General features: G+C 42.8%; 1 protein-coding gene across 1 annotated transcript; it reads left to right on the plus strand.

Annotated features, from left to right (window-relative positions):
• slc48a1a (solute carrier family 48 member 1a) lies at positions 1-4,854 on the plus strand. Its single transcript, XM_074642817.1, has 3 exons — positions 1-496; positions 3,203-3,370; positions 3,512-4,854. The coding sequence occupies exons 1-3, from the start codon at positions 367-369 to the stop codon at positions 3,646-3,648; spliced, it is 435 nt and encodes a 144-aa protein (XP_074498918.1). The 5' UTR covers positions 1-366; the 3' UTR covers positions 3,649-4,854.
• The last annotated feature ends 14,088 nt before the right edge of the window (positions 4,855-18,942 follow it).

Below are 18,942 nucleotides of genomic sequence, written 5' to 3' on the forward strand. Positions count from 1 at the left end.
GTACATCAGATAAACACTAGTGATGGTGTTGTGTTGCTGCCTGCTAGCGTCAACACATCCATGGCTAGCTTGAAATCGAAACGGTGACATCGGAGTTTGTGTTTCGTATTAGGGACACGAGCCGGCTATTATTGAGCTTTCTCTAAAGCTAGTTTTGCTAACATTGACAAGCGTCGTGTTCCCCGGTCGTTCAGCTGAGGGGGATTAGATGTGGTGTTCCTGTCGTTAGTATCCGGCTCTGATGTTACATCATGTGGCGCTGAGCTGTTGATGGAACCTTAGCTTAATACCAGTCTGGTTGTTTTTAAAATAACAATACTTGTATAACTCTTCAAACCATCTGGGTGTCAGTAGTTGTATTCGACAATGGGAGTCAGCAGAGTGTACATCGGCATCGGGTATGCGACCTTCGGCTCCCTGGTTGGACTCTCTGCTTTCGTGGTGTGGAATGTAGCCTACAGACAGCCGTGGACGGCGGCCATGGGAGGCCTGTCAGGTAGGATCTGTTTACACCCGTACAGTACACCGTTAACTGTTAACTGTCATGCTCCATGTTGCTCTGATTGTCTTCTTAACATCATATTGGAACATTTAACTGAAGCTGCCTGATCCTGATGCCTTAAGGCCTCCACAGTCCCACAGTCCCACATCACTAGCTGGCTACAGGAGCTGTTGCTTGTATTCTCGGTGTTCTCTATGTACTCTCACTGTGACATTTGAACACATTATTTGCTCTCAGTATTTGTTTGAATTATTTGTTCTATGTTAGCTAGCTTCATACTTCAATATATGTCACAGTTGAACATATGACCAGATGATCTGCTCCTCTTCCTCAGCAGCACTTTGATGATCTGCTCCTCTTCCTCAGCAGCACTTTGAACATGAACAACAGCAGTTTGAGTGAATCAGTCACTGTGTACTCTTGGAGCCTCACTCATATTGTGATATTGTGATATTGGCTTTTTGAGGCCATTTGGGAGATTAAACATTCCAACGAGACATTGGCTGATAGTAATGTTTAAAATAATAAACACATGATAAACAACCATTTTGAAGTTGATGCAGATCCCTTAGGAGATTATTATGATGTTTTAATGGTGACAAACTGAGCAGGATATTTTACAGTTGAAAAATCAACTTGTCAGAGCTCTCTGGTTGACGAACTGTAGGATCGAGACACTAAATAACCTTACTGGCCGACATACAGTGGTACGATATAAACTGGGGAAAAAAGTTCGGAAACTTGTGTTTGGTGGATTATTTCTCTGTTGTCACAATGCTAATTGTCATTGTACTTTACATGGTTAGAAAGCCTGTTTATTTACCTTCACAATGATGTCCAACTTGTAAGGATCATGCATTTGTGGGATGAGCAGCACAGCTGATTATGTGGGGAGCGCCCAAGATCTCCCTCACTGGCAAAACAAGGCTTGTCATCATTGAAGGCCATCTCAATGCAGTGAGATATCGGGATGAGATTCTGCAGCCAGTGGGGATCCCATATCTCCACAATCTGGGACCTAACTTCATCCGCCAAGATGACAACACTCGCCCCCACAGAGCCAGGGTTATCACAGACTACCTCCACAATGTGGTAGTAGAGAGAATGGAACGGCCTGTCAAGAGTCCAGACCTCAACCCAATTCAACACTTGTAGGATCAGCTTGGGCGTGCTGTACGTGTTAGAGTGACCAACACAACCAAGCTGGCTGACCTGCAACGAATCCTGGTTGAGGAATGGAACGCCATCCCACAGCAACGTGTGACCAGGTTGGTGACCAGCATGAGTAGGAGGAGCCAGGCTGTTGTGGCTGCGTATGGATCTTCCACCGCTACTGAGGCTCCTGACGGTGGATTAAATGAATAAAGTGTAAAATAGCCAATATGTCTTGTTTGTTCCTTGTTACTGATAGAGAGTTCAATCATCCAATCCACCAAACAACTCAAAACAAGAGTCAATACCAACAGGAGAATACACTGTTTACATTGGAACATTTTTCTTGGGCGCTCCCCACATAATCAGCTGTGCTGCTCATCCCACAAATGCATGATCCTTACAAGTTGGACATCATTGTGAAGGTAAATAAACAGGCTTTCCAACCATGTAAAATACAATGACCATTAGCATTGTAACAACAGAGAAATAATCCACCAAACACAAGTTTAATAACTTTTTTCCCCCAGTATATCTGCAATAAGCTAATATCGGCCATATTGGTGTGGCTAGTTAATCGGTCTAGCTGTGATGGTCTATGTATAGTAAAAACTGATATGATGAAATGGTTGATCTTTTAGTCGATTGTACGGATGCACCGATCCGACTGTTTCAGTCCCGATTGCAATACCTGGGCGTTGGGTATCGGCCGATACCGAGTACTGATCCGATACTACCAGTATTTCATTAATAAGCTGTATGCCTCACTGTGTGGAAGTGACTGAGGATCATTATTGTATGTGTATGGCAACAGCAGGCTTGACTTAATCATTGCCTTCCAAAATGGGACCAATAAGAATATAGATATGAATTTATTTGTTCTTTATTATTTAAATAATAAATCATACACCAGCAACTTGGTAAAAAAAAAAGCTTCAAAATTAACAGGAATTACAGCTCAAGTGCAAACCTTTTTAATGTAGCAACACATTGGTCAATACTTCAACAGGAATTCAAATTACAGTATATAATGTGTATATAGTATTTAAATATAGAATTGAATAGATCAGCCCCATTGTCACAGATATCCATTCCAGCTATTTGAGTCAGTGTTGGCCTGATATCCGTCTGATTCGGTATTGATGCATCTCTAGTCGATTGACGGTAAATTAAGCTGCAACTATTTTTATGATCGATTAATGGTTGAAGTCATTTTTCAAGCAAAAATACCAAACAATCTGTCTTATTTGATAGTCAAATTAATATTTTTAGGTTTTGTGGAGTTGTTCGGGTTAAACTAACAGTTTAAAGACATCACCTTGGGCATTGTGATGGGGATTTTTCAGTATTTTCTGACATTTTATAAATAAATTGAGAAAATAAGAATGAAAATAATCAGAATAAAAGTCAGTTAGCTTAGTTGCAGCCCCTATACAGTATAGTGTTTTTTGTTTAATATGATGCTCCAGTTATTTGGATATAGTCTCTATGCGGTGTAGGCCTGTTTTATAATCCACTCAATGAAAGTGTGTGTTTGTCTTTCAACAGGAGTTTTGGCGCTCTGGTGTCTTGTCACTCACATCATGTACCTGCAGGACTTCTGGCGCACTTGGCTCAAAGGCCTCAAGTTCTTCATCGCTGTTGGTGTGCTCTTCTCAGTTTTGGCAGTGGCCTCCTTCATCACCTTCCTAACTCTCGCCATCACACAGAAGCAATGTAATACTCTCTCTACTATTCCAAGTTTATAATGAGTGATGTTCAGTATAATAGAGAATTAGAAGTAAATGTGTATTATTAAGGCTCATATGCTCATTGATTATAGGATGATAGTCATCACTCTCTGTTTCTGTCCCACAGCTCCCATTGACCCGAGGAGCCTCTATCTCTCCTGTGTGTGGAGCTTCCTGACCCTCAAATGGTCCTTCCTCTTGGCCTTATACTCCTACAGATATCGCCAGGAGTTTGCAGACATCAGCATCCTCAGCGACTTCTAGTCTGTACTGATTTTATAGACTGCGATGGACTTTGAGGGTTTCTTGGCTTCCAGCAGGAGCCGGTCAAAGAGCTTTTGTAACAAAGAGGAGGGAAAGCAGACATGGCTAGATTGAAAGGTTATCTGACTTTTATCACATGGAGTTGCACTTGCTTAACAAGCTCTGTGTTTGTGTTGTTACCTGTGCTCCTACTTTTAATGACTCAGATATTATTATATTCCTGTTAGTAGTCATAAGTCTAAACCTCTAAAGACTGGAACTGCTTTTGAATGAATTGCTTGAGGCTATGTGTGGAGCGACATGCTGTGTTTTTTCAGACAGATTTTATCTTGGGGTTAATTCATCTTAAAACAGCTAATACATATAAGGAAATCCCCACTGTAAAAGGCTTTTAATCCAATGATAAACTATTAAAATGAAAGTGAAAATACTCTCAAAGCTAAAATCCTCAGAACCAAAACTAAAACCTCCTCCTACCTGAAGCCACTCTGCTACAGTTATTGCTCGGTTGACAGTGTTTGTTGGAGTGCTTGAATGTTTGTACCCAAATGATCTTTTTCATAGTTGCAGTTTTGAGCTGCAGATTACTCATATCACTGTTTTCTGTCTCTAGCTCCCTTCATTGCCAATGATGCAATTTGAGAAACCATTTTTTTAAAATTCAATCACCGATATGAATAGTTACACTCACATTTAAAGCTTTTAAAAGAGGGTATTTAATGTACTTTATTTCTCTTTTCATACACCACATTTTCTTTTAGAAGAACTGAAGAAAAGGCATTGCTGTGGAATTTGTGCTCTTCATCTTTTGGTCCACCAGGGGGAGACTTGCTTTTTTCTGTCAAGAGTCCACTGGAAAATTATGACATTCCTCTTAAGAGAAAACACAAATGAATTTGATAAGTAATTGCACTTTAGTATTTGATATTGATGCCATTGTTTTGCACACAAATCCTGATACAATTGAAATAGTCATGTTTTACAAGTCTCACCCTTTTAAATGTTGAAATACTCTTATTTGTATGTATCATTTATTTTACAGTTAGTATGATTTGTAAGTTAAACTAGGCTTTGTACGTGGTTTAGCTCCAGCTGTTGCTCATGTCTACCCATGTTCAAATGTATTTTTGTTGATGAGAGAATGAATGTGAGGATGCTCATGTAAATAGAAACTGAACCCATTAAAGTTGCATTTATTGTTAATTACATGATGTTGTCTCCTTGCTCTATACTACACACGGGGCTTGTTGAAGAAAAATGCCCCGACCTTGGGCCAGCAAAAGATAGGGCGTCTTTCTTCAGCACTTTTATTGTTATAATAATTAAAACTATTGGAGTTCTCAAAAATCAGGTTCAAAAATTGGTCGAGAGAAGTCAACAGATCTTGATGCAAAAGTGTTTATTTCTGTCATCAAAAACAAACACGAGTCGTCAGTTTGAACTGAGGACTGACTTACATGACAAACCAGTCCTCCTTATATACCATGGGCTTCATTCACAATTCTCTTTCATGTTCTTTAACCTTGGTGGGCAAAATGCCCAAAACTCATTATTTTCTTGCAAACTCAGCAATTCGGACTTATTTTGGTCCCATCGCTGACAGATTTACCCGATTTTCTGAACTTTTTACCCCGAGCTTCCTCCATTCATGCCACCAGCTCAAGGTGTAAAATCTCAGAGCCTCCTCATCTTGCCTACAGCATCAGCCCCCGTTCGTGTGTCGCCACTCGCTTGCAAACCGTTTTGGCAAGTGCTTCTGGGAATCCCGGTGGGGGGTCTATCTGGAACCATCCTCCTGAGACCCACCCTTGCAGTGGGAACTGCTGTGGTTGTGTGCCTGGACATGGCACTGGAACTGGGTGTGGGGGTGGATCGTGGACTGGAGTTACATATCCTGATGGTCCTGGTCGCTGAGTCATCCATCCTGGCTCTGCTGGTCTCATTTCCATGGATCCCTGAAGGCTTGGTCCTGCTCCGGAGGGTCCTGGAACACGTCCTTGTTGGTACCATGGATTACGAGCTGTAGGCACCATGTAAGATCCCTGAGAGGCACACCCCAAGCCTGGAGCCATCTGGGTTTTGGTCATACTTTCACCAAACATCCCTTAAGATAATCCATTATTACATCTACTGTACGTTTCCCAGAATAGATCAATATTTTATCCTTATATAAACTATAGGCACATTTGCATCTATCAGAGAGACGTTTAACGCCTTTCCTTCCATGCTCGGCCAGTGTGGTATGATTGCTGAATAGTACGGTATGTCCTAAAATTACCATGATAACCTCCATCTCACCCTTGGTGAATAATGGCATGCAACGTTCCCAACTCAACTGTACCAAGTCATAGGTATACTTAAATGTTACTATACTACGTTCTAAACAAATTCCTTTAAATAATACATGGTTATATGTACGCCACTTTCTACACTGAACTTCTGCAAGGCGAACGATGGGAGTTGATGACAGCAATGGATACCCTTCTGACTGCACCGAAAAGCCAAGATATTGTGGGACTGTTTTTTTATGAAGGTGGATGGGTCCTTTTAGTAAAAGATCTAATACAGGCTGAACAGCTTTATTATATTGTTTATCTGTTTTACCTTTGTTTTTTATCTTTGTTTTTCTTGCTATTAAGTGTTCCGCCATTTTGGATATTTGTTTTATAGTCGAGGTGCCAGTTCTGATAAACCTTACCTTCTCCTAGTGGGTTATGTTCATAGTCTGATTTGTTCAACAGTTCGCTGTCAATCTGTGTCATAGCTATTCCAACCTCTGCGTCTTCGTGGATGTGAAGAAGAAACTGTCAAGTTACTTAGTGCAAGTGCTCTTACTAATCATCAGTCTAATCAAAGGAAACACGCAGCCTGTGGGTCTACTTGTTTAGCTGAAAACTGCATCCATTGGTAAAACATATTCTGTTCCCATCCTGTCGTTTTCAAATTCCCTGTCCTCCTTTGTAGGCTTCTACTTGTATGCTTATTTTGGTGGGATTTTGTTAAATTGGTCCTAAATGCAGATACTACCATGTTAACTTCTGTGCATCGTTTCGTTGAGCAATTAACCATTACTCTCACCTCCCCTTCAATCACGCATCGCTCGTCTGGAAGATTGTCCAATTTAATACCTTCTAAGCTCAAAATCAATGGTTGGTTGGTTATGGCTGATCTGGTATAGATTAGTTCAATATTTTGTAACCCGGCCACTTAGGAGAAACCCAGACTATTAGAACCCGACAACGCCACTCTGGGAATTTCCCCAGAGAATAACCCAACCAAATTACACTAGTTCTTTGATAAAGAGATGGGGCAGAGATGTGAGTTTCAAGTTTAAAAATCAAATAACTTTTATTTAATTCAAAAATGGTGATTAGTTGCTGCAATGATAAAAGCTGCAAGAGAGGCCAGGTTAGAAAAAAAAAAATTTATTACAAAAATAGAGTTAAAATGTTTAAAAAAAATGTCAGTACACCACTAACCTTACCAGTACAGGAGGAAGGGTGCCAGGGAAATCCACAGGAGGAACGGAGTGAGGGAAGAGGAAATGCAGAACACTTCACCACCACCAGTAGTTGGAGAAACACATATTTACTTACACTCACACTGCAAGGTAAAGAGCACACAGGGGTTAGGAGGACACAGCAAGCCACATGCAATAAGAACCCCAACACAGGAAGAATCCCTCCACCCAGTGACCAACCACCTGCAAGGATATAGCAATCCAACCGTCCTGTTAACTGGCAGAGAGCTAGGAATGTTCACTTCCCGATTACCTATACAACAGTTGGCTTACAGATAAACAAAATAAATACCCCCTTTCCTATTAAAGCAAGAAGCCTATGTTGGTGTTGGGCCACCACTTTAAACAAAAAGAAAGAAGAGAATTAACAAAAGCAAAACACAGTAACCCAGTGCCACTGGTGCCTTCCATGGGGACTTAAGCCTCTGTGCTCACTGAAGGGGTGGTGACTGCAGCGGGCCCTGCTGGTGTGGGTAGTTGGGGAGGAAGGACAGTTGTTTCCAGAGCAACTGTGGGCATTGCCCTCCTTGTTGGCTGGGAACAATCCACCACTCGCCATCCGGTTCCTCCCATCCCTCACTGGTGGTGGCTCCACCAGATCTGGTCCGCATGGAAGAGGGGCGGTTAGGGGAATAGGTCACAACGGAGTTCGATGGACATGTTTGGTCTCTCCTGGACTATCCAGAGGTGCAATAGAGTACACGGCTCCCCCATCAGAGGGGGTCTTAACCACTTGATACTTCCTGGGACCCCAGACATCCTGCATCTTCGCTCTGCCTCGAACATTGTGGTCTCGAAGGTAGAGTACTTCACCCTCTGTCAGGTTGCCACCGGACACATGTTTGTCATTCCGCTCCTTCCGGTAGGGAGCCGCTCCTTGAATCCGTTCCTTGGCACCGTCAAAGGTAGTCTGGAGGGGCAGTTGATGCTCCTGCAACTAGTCGTTGAGTGTACCCCCAGTAGGCTCCTGTATTCTGCCAAGGAGAAAATCCACAAGTAGGTGAGGTTCTTGACCAAACATTAAGAGATGTGGCGAGTCACCAGTGGTCTGATGGGTGGTGGTGTTTTAGGAAAAGAGTACATGTGGGAGGTAGTTGGGCCAATACAGCTTCTTGGTAGGCGGCTGGTTACGCAACAGTGCATGCAAAGTCCTATTGAACCTCTCGCATTGACCGTTCCCCTGAGGATGATAAGGGGTGGTGCTTCTGTATGCCGTAGAGATTGCAAAGCTGCTGGATCAGCTGACTCTCAAAGTTCTGTCCTTGATCAGAGTGTATTCAAGCTGGCACTCCGAACCTGTAGAACCATTCCTGGACCAGCACCCCTGCCACTGTGGGAGCTCGTTGATCCCTGGTGGGTACAGCCTGTGTGAACTTAGAAAAGACATCAGTCATTACTAGAACTTGCTCTCTCCCGTCCCGGGAGCGTTCTAAATAAGAAAATTCAATGGCCAGAATTTGGTTGGTCGAGAGGCCAAAAGATGGCCCATGGGTGTTCTCACAGTAGGGTGTACGGGTTTGGCCAGAGTGCACCAGTCACACTGCTGACACCAGGTCTTGACATCTTGATACAACCCTGGTCAATAACACCGTTGTCTTACCAAGTCCGTCGTTCTCTCCACTCCGCACTGGTTTTGAAAATGTCTGCCGTTCTTTCTTGTCAGGGACACGCTTACGGCGCCAAAACTGGAGGAAGACACTCAAAACAGGGTCTGCATGCTGGATGGCAAGAAGATGGTCAGAGGAGTAGGAGGGGAGGACAGCCATTGACATTTGGGTTACCTTTAACAGTTTATCGGTCCTCCGGCACCTCAGGGACTCGGGAAGGGCGGTTCCGGGAAGGGCTGTTCCCAGCCTGGGGGTCAACTGGCGTTTTGGTGCTGCCTGTAAAGGGAGTCGGCATTAGCGTTAGAACGGCCTGAGTGGTACCGTATGGAGAAATCGAAGTGTGGCCCACTGCTGTTCTGTTGCACCCAACCTTGCAGTGTTAAGGTGGCTGAGGGGGTTGTTGTCAGTCCACACTACCCACTTTTGGCCCAGCAGGTACTCACGAAACTTCTCAGTCATTGCCCATTTTAGGGCCAGAAACTCAAGTTTCATTTAGCTGTAGTTGGGCATGTTTCTTTCTGACTGCGTCAAAGATCTGCTGGCATAAGCTATCGGCCTCACTTTGCCATCATGTTCCTAGGAAAGTACCGCCCCCAATCCGCTGAGGCTGGCATTAACCTCTAGAATGAAAGGTAGAGAAAAGTTAGCGTAGGCCAACACAGGGCTACTCACTGATTTGGACTTCAGATCCTTGAAGCTCTTTTCACATTGATCAGTCCAAAATTCCCCAACTTGCTTCCAAGATGGTCTTTTTGTGTGACTGTCTGCAATGTCCGAAACCAGGTGATGAAGAGGAGCTGCAATCTTAGCAAATCCCTCCATAAATCGAGTTGCTCAAGATGTTCATCTATGGTGGAAGAGAACACGATTACATCATCAAGATACAGTAGTAAGGTCTGAAAATGTTGAGCGCCAAAGGTCCTTTCCATCAGCCTCTGGAATGTGCCTGGTGCGTTACAGAGGCCGAAAGGCATGCGGTTAAACTCGAACAGGCCAAAAGGAGTACAGAAAGCTGTTTTTGCTTTGTCTTTCTCAGCTACTGGTACCTGGTTATAGCTGCTTGCCAAATCCATTGTAGAGAACCACCGCCTGACAGAGCATCAAGGGACTCCTCTATCCAGGGTAGAGGAAAGGCATCCCTGCGAGTCTTGCTGTTAAGTTACCGGTAATCCACACACATTCGCAGGCTGCCGTCCTTTTTCTTGATAAGGACTATGGGGGAAGCATAGGGGCTGCAACTCTCCCAGATCACCTGGGTCTCTCTAAGAGCTGGTTGATATGGGCCTTCACAGAATCATAATCTGAGGGGGGGACTCTCCTAAACCTCTGCTGTACTGGCACATCATCCAGCAATTGGATTTCATGCTCAATAAGGTTAGTACACCCCAAATCCCCTTCAAAGGCTGAAAAGACGGACTGATGCTTTCTTAAAAGGGACCTGACCTTAGTCTGCTCTGCCTTTGAAACATTACCCAACTCGAGGGACTCAATAGTGTCTGAAACGTTGCTCACCTGCCCTGCCTGAGACCTGATGGTGGCCATGGTGCCCAACCCCTCTGGCTCCTTGGGGACCTCATTGTATCCTGCCGGTAGGCTCAGAATCCCTAGAGCACAACGGGGGTACAGTTTAGTGTCAGTAGTTCCAACATTCACCACTGGGATGTATGCAGTACCTCGGTGCACAGTAACCATGGCAGGAGATACTAGCAAGCCTGAGGGGAGGGCATCATGGTTAGTAAAAGGCTCAAATAAAGCTGCTTGAGAGGAGGAAAAGCATTTCTGGGTAAAGGTTGCTGCCACCAACTTAGCAGTTCCCGCCAGTGTGTAAACTGGGTGTCTCTCCCTTACCCTAGCAACTCCACTGGCACGTGCTGATGGCCTGACCCGTGCTTCATGGCACTCCTGTAAATCTTGCCTCCAGACTTCTGGAGCCTCTTTCACAAGTGGGAGATCAAAAAGGGATGAAGCATGTTACCCAAACAACTCTGTATAGCATTCAAGTATCACATTCATGCCTAGTATACCAGGGACAATGGGGGAAGACCCTGGGAGGTCCTTTGTGACTACGATTCCCCTATTAGAAATGACAGTACCCAGTCCAGACACATCAAGCTCTACATACCCCACATATGGAATGCTGAGTCCATTAGCTGCGTTTAATTGCAGCCATTGGCATGCATGAGGAGATCTGCTAAAATGCTGATGGAAAAAGGTTTCACAAGTATCAAGTAGTCATAATACCTCTACCCCCCCTTACATACGGTGACATTAGGGCAGGGACTCACAATTTGTGAAAGAGACTGCTCATCTATTGGACCCTGAAATCCTGAGCCTGTAATGCCCCCTTCTGAATTGTGGCTCTGGAAAACAGAGGGAGTTAGTTTTCTGATGGCTGACTGTGTGCAGCTGACCTCTGCATGGGCCGGGACTGGGGGTGCTGTACATGGGGAGTAACCCTTTCATTGTCACAATTACGGGCAAAATGACCTAGCTGCTGACAGCGTCTACAAATCACAGGGCCATTATTTGGAGGCTGGACCCATCTTGAGGGTTTCTGTAACTGCAGAAGGCACTCAGAAAGTTGATTAATTTGTTCCTGTTGTTGTTTTAACATGTCTTTTAACTCTGCCATCTCTGATTGAGGTGGCACACTGCTGACTGCTCATTTGATAACCTAGATGTATGGGCGGCACAGATTGAGGGGACTGAGAAGCTGCGTGGCCTACCTTCTGATGGTCTACCTTCCCTCTCCCACCTATTAGCTTCACTTCGTACATCTAGCAGCGTGGCGCACATGTTCAATAAACAAGTCCCTCAACAGAATAGCAGAGTTAGGCATCACCTAAGGAGCATTTCTCACAATTTTCTCCATGAGCTCAAATAAGACATGGGAATATTCCTGTAATGACTCGACCTCTAGCTGCTTTCTGGATAAGAAATCCTTCTGCAAAGCAACATACGACAGTGAACACCCATACACTTCCTGCAGAATGGACAAAACCTTCTCAGGGTCCTCTCGATTTTGCTTGGGCCTATATTTAATTTAAATTTCCTTCCAAGTGATCATAAATGAAGCATGCCTGCTCTATGGGAGCTAAATGCCGGGCCCGCATGCTAGCACGAACCTCTTCAACCCACTCTACTATACCCATCCCCATATTACCACGAAACATGGGCACTTTCTCTCTTGTGGCAAATAGAGAAGGCGTTCAGGGGCCACACTAGGAGGGCAGGAAGACCCAGTAGGACCAGAGTCAGAAGTAGTGCCTTGTGCCACAGTAAGCTCCCGTACCAGGCTTTCCTTTTCAGCCCTGAGCTGTATTACCAGGTCCCCCAAGTCCTGCTGTTTATCCTCCATATCTCTGAAACAAAGTCAGTATGTTGGATTGTTAGTAGGAAACAAGAGTCCCCAGAGCCATTATGTAGATCCCTCCCCAGAAGATCAGATTTGTCGGTGAGTCCCAACTCTTCGAGTTGAATTACAGACCAACTGCTGGTTTTGTCCCGTAAGAAACCAGGTTACACTTTTTTAAAGGAAATAAAAACAAATCAAAACCTCAGAAAATGCCCCACGTGTGATCCTCCAGCATGCGAACGCACACACACCGTATCCTACGCTCTTCCAATAAAGCTGCACGAGCGTCGCGGGGGGGGGGGGGAGCTAAAACTGCAAACGGCACCTGCAAAGATGCCATGGAGATTATTAAGATTAACACGAATAACATCTATAAAAAAGGAAACCGGTAAGGGGCATACCTTAGTCTGATGTTCATCTCCCTCAACAGCAGTAACGGGGCAGAACAGAGTGAGCCAAGCCTCCGCTTGGCCACCAACTGCTCCTTTTAAGGGGCTGCTAGACTAGGGGAGTAATCAAGGTGTCAACTGTTCTCAATCTCAGTGATTAAGGGGTGTGGCGATGGGGGAAAGCTCACCCATTACAATTTGATCTAGCATAGACAATCTCTGTTAATTTATCTGGTGGTAATTTACTTTGTTTTACTGCTATAGTTCCAGCTGCTAATGCGTAATTAATCAACAACTTTTGCTTTATGATTGATTCTAATGCTATTAGTCTGTTAGTTTGTGATCCCATGCACATTAGATGTTGGCCTGTATGCACCCCCAAAATTTCTGCTTTATCCCTAATATCTTGACTGTTGTCTTGCTAAATTGTGCTACAAATGTGGTCCATTGTCTGAGCTTATCTCTTTACACAAAAACTTGATTATGGATTTACAATCCAGTTATGCTGTTGGTACTGCCTAAATCCACCTATTGAATCTGTCAATCACAACCAAAATATATATCTCAACCTTTCTATCCGTTGAGTCATGTCCACATAATCTATCATAGATGCCTAAAAGGGCTTGGGGGCCGAAAATGTTTTTCTTGCATTATATTTTATATTATATTTTGCACACTCTTTCACACTTTCATGCAACATTCTTTCAACTGCAGCTGCTAAGAATGGTGTCCACCAAACTGCCTGAAGGCGTTTAATCACTTCCCCCTTGCGCAGTGGTCTTCTCATGACCATGTGCATTTTTAATAACAAAACGCAATAATGAAATGACTGATAAAAAAGGACCCTTTTTTTTATACAGTCCTTTCACGAGGATCGGCTTTCTCTTGAGCAGTTATTGAGGAAAACAGAATTGTGAGAGGCTCACATTCTGTCACAGATAACGACGGGGCCATGTTAGTACCTATGGTCGCTTACTTAGCTGCTTCGTCTGCTAAGTTATTTCCTGTAACTATTAAAGAGCCTGTTCTTTTAGTGGGCTGGACACTTACTAATTGCAACCTCCACTGGGAGTTGCATGGCTTCCAGTATTGCAGAGACTGCCTCCCCATGTAATGTTGGGATGCCATTAGCCCTATGAAAACCTCTTTGCTTCCAAATGCTATCGGGCATATGACACACACCATATGCGTACGCAACTTTTTCCCTGTGCTAATTTACACGCGACAATCAAAGCTTTGATTTCTGCTAATTGTGCAGAGCATGGTTGAGAACCTTTAGTTGCCTACACAGTTAGGTATCATCTTTATTTAATTGAACAATGACATATCTTGCCTGATTCCCAGTAGCATCTCTGAAATAGGAACCATCTACAAATTACATAAGGTCTGCCGTTGTTGGCCAGTTGTAAAGGTCGTCTTTGGAAAGCAAAGGTCGCGGCAGTTAACCGTTGATAACAAGGTAGTAGGCATGTCTCAATGTTGTTTAGTTTGGTGCTATAATATGCTAGTGGTTGTCTATGTGTTGGCGTATCTTGCATTAACATCGCGCTCACATATCCTAATCGCTCTGGGACATATAAATGAAAAATCTTGGAGTAGTCTGGGTTCCCAAGTGCTGGGGCAGTCTGCATGTCCCCCTTTAGCGCTTGAAAGCCCCTTCAGCCTTCTCTGTCCACTGCAATTGTGCAGAGCTGTTTTGTTTGTCATGCAGCTCATGTGAGGGCTCGCAAAGGTGCGGTTTTGACAGCATAATCACAAATCTATAGCGGCTGTACCCCACAGTCCCCTGAAAAGAGCATCTGTCCCACCACTTTGCGGTTTGGGAGCTTCTGTTAGTTTCTATTCGTGATGGGGCAATTAGTCTATTATTTCCACATAGTTTAAGTATTCAACTTTAGTTTGACAGAATTGTAATTTCTCTCTACTGACTTTGTGTCCCCCTTTTGCGAGCACTGTTAGCACTGCAATTGAGTCTTTCTCACACTGATGTTTTGTTGGTTTACAGGTTAACAAATCGTCCACATAGTAAATTACAGTACTTGGAACATCTTGATCCAACGCCCTATTTAAGATTGATAAACTTTCGAGAAAACTTGACCTTCAATGTAGCCCTTAATAAATGGAAGCAAATAAATATTGTTAGTCTGGATGTAATGGCACACTGATCACAAATCAATTACCGTGTACCAAGTGCATCAGGTGGATTAGTAAGTAATGTGTGGGGATCAGGTACAACAGGCGTTTCAGCATCACAATGGAGTTGACGGCTCTCAGATCATGCACTAAGCGATAATCATTAGAGTGTGGCTTTTTAATTAGAAAATTGGAATATTGCAGGGGCTATTGTTTGGTATTAAGACTCCTGCTTTTAATAGACCCTCAAATAGTGGGTCTAATTCGTCTATAGCCTGTTGCTTCAGTGGATATTGTTTCTGTATGGCAGTCTAGCATGTGGTTGAAGTTTTACTCGTATGTGTTGTGCTGATTTAGCTAGTCCCACATCTGTCTTATGTTTTAACCATACTTCTTGTGTGACCTCATTTGGCATATGTTTGTGTTCTGATGTTAATAGCGTGTGTGTAGGTGCTCTTTCATTTGCTATCACTTTCTCTGCTATTGTTTCATAACATGCTGTATTGGTATTTTAAAATATTGTCTGTTTAATGACGTATGAATATATTTGTTATCAGTGGGCTTTCATTCCTGCAATTTCGACTAATATGTACCATCGGGTCGAGTTTGTGAGATTCAGGAGTTTTGAACTAGAAACCAGTCTTGTAGTTCAGTGGGGAATGTTACCGCCACTTCTGCTCCTTGTGGTCCAATGTAGGAATTTTCTTCTGGACCGGCTGTGTAAGGGGTAGCACCTGAAGTTTCCCAGAGAGGCCTTGACTGATGAGTTGGAGAAGGGGAGTTTTAAGCCGTTTTTTCCAATACATGAGCGCACATGCATGTCACGGCTATAGTGGGTTCATCTCGTGGTTGTGATGAGACAACCGGTGCCATTAACTTCCCCTCAGGCTCCTCTGGGCCTCCCTATTGCCAGTTTGCTGCCGGTCCTGTCTGCGGTTTTGTTGGGCAGTCTCTCTGACGGTGACCTAACTTTGACAGGTTTCATTTCCCACCTGAGCTTGGTCCAGGCGAGGGTTGGATTGGGAGCGCCTGTATTGCTCTCTTCTTCGTCCATAACGGACTGGTCCTCCCCGTTGTCCTGGTCGTCCCCTGAGGTGATGAATGCCGCTTGGTGTGTTAGGGCCAACAAACACATGAATTGATGGAAGCGATTCAGCCACAAAGTTGTCTGGCCTGCTAGTTGTGGAACCTGTTGGATCTGAGGGTGGGCCACTGCCTGGGGAGTGGTTGGAACCTGAGGTGCCATCGTTGCGGCTGGCTGAGCCTGGTCAATGGTTACCACAGGGGCTTGGGCCCTGGTTTTGTCCTTCTTAGGCTTGGTCGGTTCATTCAGTTGTAGTTGTGTCAGCTTGTTTGCCAAATATTTATTAGCCTCTTCTTCTTTTTGTTTCTCTTTTCTGTGGTTTTCCACATGGTGCACAATGTGCTCTGAGAAGAGAGGCCACTCCATCTTTATCTCCTTCTTTTCTTTTGTCTGTGTCTGCTTCTTCATTACATATGCCTGTGTGTGCCTGCACCCTTCTTGTCTGAACCCACCTAATATTTCCCTTTCCTTGGCTCGTTTACCTTCCCGCTTATCAATCGTGTCTTTAGCTTTGTAGTGTTTTATGTTAGTTTCCACTTCATCGCAACAGGTTTCTTCTAAGGTGCCTTCTTTTGGCCACTGTCATCTTCCTGATGTTCTTTTATGCCACCTCTTAATGCACCGTTGAATCTGCTTTTTGGGATCTGGGAATTGTTTTATTATCAATTCCATTGGTGTTGATGACGCATCGTCCTTTATTACTGTGGATTCCATGTTTGTTTGTCTGGCACTACTGGCTGGTGATTCGAGAATGATCTAGCTCCTTGTTTGTATCTTTTGTTGTTTTTAACACAAATATTTTGCCCGCAGTAGTGTCAGGCTTGTATTTATTTTCTTCTTGTGGAGTCAAATGTTAACTTCTCTGTCCTGTGTCTTGAGGGATTTTAAGTTTGCCTGTTTCCCCCTTGACTCTTCTTAAGGACAATGGAGGCACAGTCCAGGATTCAGTGCCACTCATTTTTTTCCTTGTAGCTCGTATTCTTCCGGTGTTTCAAAATATTAGACTCAGAGGAAGCGTAGTGGCTGCACCAGGTTCTTACGGAGGCTGCTCCAGCATTGGGTTCAAATGTAAATGAAGACACAAACCCTTGTATTGTTTCCCCCCACGGTATATCTGAAAATTATTCTTGTACCTGATTTAAATTCACAATCTTTGTGACTTGTTTGTCTTGTTTCTGTTTCACACATTCCGGTGAGAAAGGTTCAACCAAAAGTATTTTATTCAATGCGGTAAGAGATTATTATTAGATATTATTATTGTTTACCAACTACTTGTTATTTAATAATTGGTTAGTGTCTATAACTAATCAACTACAGTTTTACGAAGCAATTGATTATTGTTAACACAAGTATGTGTAATGTTTACAAAATAAGTAATTTTGGTTAATAGAGCAATTAATTATTATTTGTGAAAGTACTTTGTTGCTGCCTATAAATAATCAATTACTGTCCATGAAGCAATTAATTATTATCTTCCAAGTGACTTTGTTATTGTTTACAAATAATCACTTTTGCTTGCTCAAAAAGCAATCAGTTATTTACAAAGTGATTGTTACTGCTGACAAAATGATCAATTACTAAAGCAACTAATTATCATTTACTCAGTAGATCATTTATTGTTTACAAAACAATTAATTATGACTGATAATTGGTTAAATGTTTATTAGATAATCAGTTACAGTTTACAAAACAAATGGTTAATATTTGCAAAAGCACTTTGTTATTTAAAAAAATAATCAACTGCAGTATACTAAATAATGAATTACTGTTAACCAACAATTAATTATTATTTTACAAATTAATTTGTTGTTGTTTACAAGTTAAATGACTTTATTGTTCACAACGTATTTGGTCATTGCTTGCAACACAATCAATCACCGCTATACAGGAGCAATCAACTATTGCTTGCAAAAAAACAACAACCTTCCACCGTTCACACTATAGTCAAAATACTGTTTACACAGCCAATCAATTATTGCATGCAAAAATCCACTATTAACAACACACTGTCAAAGAATTTATTATTGTTTACCGAAGTAACACAAAGCAATTCATAGATATTATTATTTATATGCAACTATTATTGTTTATGTTTTGGATTTATGTAATCACTTAGTGAGAGCAGAATAGAATAACACTTTAAAGTATGAATCTTCCCAAACTAAGTCACTGAAATACTGGTAAGGTAACAGTTACTATACAACAATACTATGATAATACTGCCTCTAATTGGTAACAATGATGAGAGTAATCAGTAACTATGACCTTGGCAAATAAAATAACACTTTAAAACTGCAAATGTCCCAATAACTAGGTATACCACAAATACTGGTTAAAATACTGGAATGATAGGCACTTTCTGACTTTGTAAGTGACTTTTTATGCATACTTATTGTTTTTTATTGCAACTAAGGTGACAGGTTGTAAGCAGAAGAGTTAGTTTAGCTCTGAGAATATCAAGTGAGTGTACAGTGGAAGTTTGTGCAGAAATAAATGCTGCAGCTCCTCCAGACCAACAGAGGTTTCCCGTGTCTTGTTTTCTCCTGCTGCTGAGTGAAGGGACAGCGTTCCGGAGCGAGCAGGAAAAGTTAATAATAGTTTTTTATTTTACGTTTGGTCAGCTAACATTACTGCCAAGCATGTGAAATAGAGTGATATTGTGGGTTTTAACTATTAATTCACATGTGTTTCCCTCCTGTCTTCACTCACACACACACGCACACGCACACGCACACGCACACGCACACACACAAGCCCCCACTTTTGCTTTGCTGTCTTCCTTCACCACGGGCACGCTCACTCACTCACTCACTCACTCGCTCACTCAGCCCCCACCTTTTTTCCTCTGACTTTAGAACACAGTCATGCGCAATACACCCTCTTTTATTTTTGAATAACTCCTAGATTTACACAAATACGGCGTTTAAGAACATGGTAATTCAATCAATTTTGTCTAAAATATCCTCACTATTTATAATTGGCAATGTGTATAGCCTTATTAGGAGGATATTTTTACTGGACAGGGTGCTTTTTGTACACCCTGTGCTTTTTTGTATTTACAGTTTATTTGTATACATAAAAGCGGTTTCATAAAGCACTTATTTACACTGATCTGGCCAATTCGCTGTACCACAACTGGGTTACAGCAACCACGCGCCAACTGCCGGTGAAGTAAGCTTAACTCGGTTTTGATCTAAACAACGACA

The sequence above is a fragment of the Sebastes fasciatus genome, chromosome 8 (genome assembly GCF_043250625.1).
Source record: "Sebastes fasciatus isolate fSebFas1 chromosome 8, fSebFas1.pri, whole genome shotgun sequence".
In the NCBI taxonomy this organism is placed as follows: domain Eukaryota; kingdom Metazoa; phylum Chordata; class Actinopteri; order Perciformes; family Sebastidae; genus Sebastes; species Sebastes fasciatus.

Excerpts from the sequence above, each read along its gene's own strand:
- slc48a1a (XM_074642817.1), top strand. The coding sequence starts at position 367 with ATGGGAGTCAGCAGAGTGTACATCGGCATCGGGTATGCGACCTTCGGC. Across the intron at positions 497-3,202 it reads GGCCATGGGAGGCCTGTCAG|GAGTTTTGGCGCTCTGGTGT; the intron begins GTAGGATCTGTT and ends GTCTTTCAACAG. Across the intron at positions 3,371-3,511 it reads CGCCATCACACAGAAGCAAT|CTCCCATTGACCCGAGGAGC; the intron begins GTAATACTCTCT and ends TCTGTCCCACAG.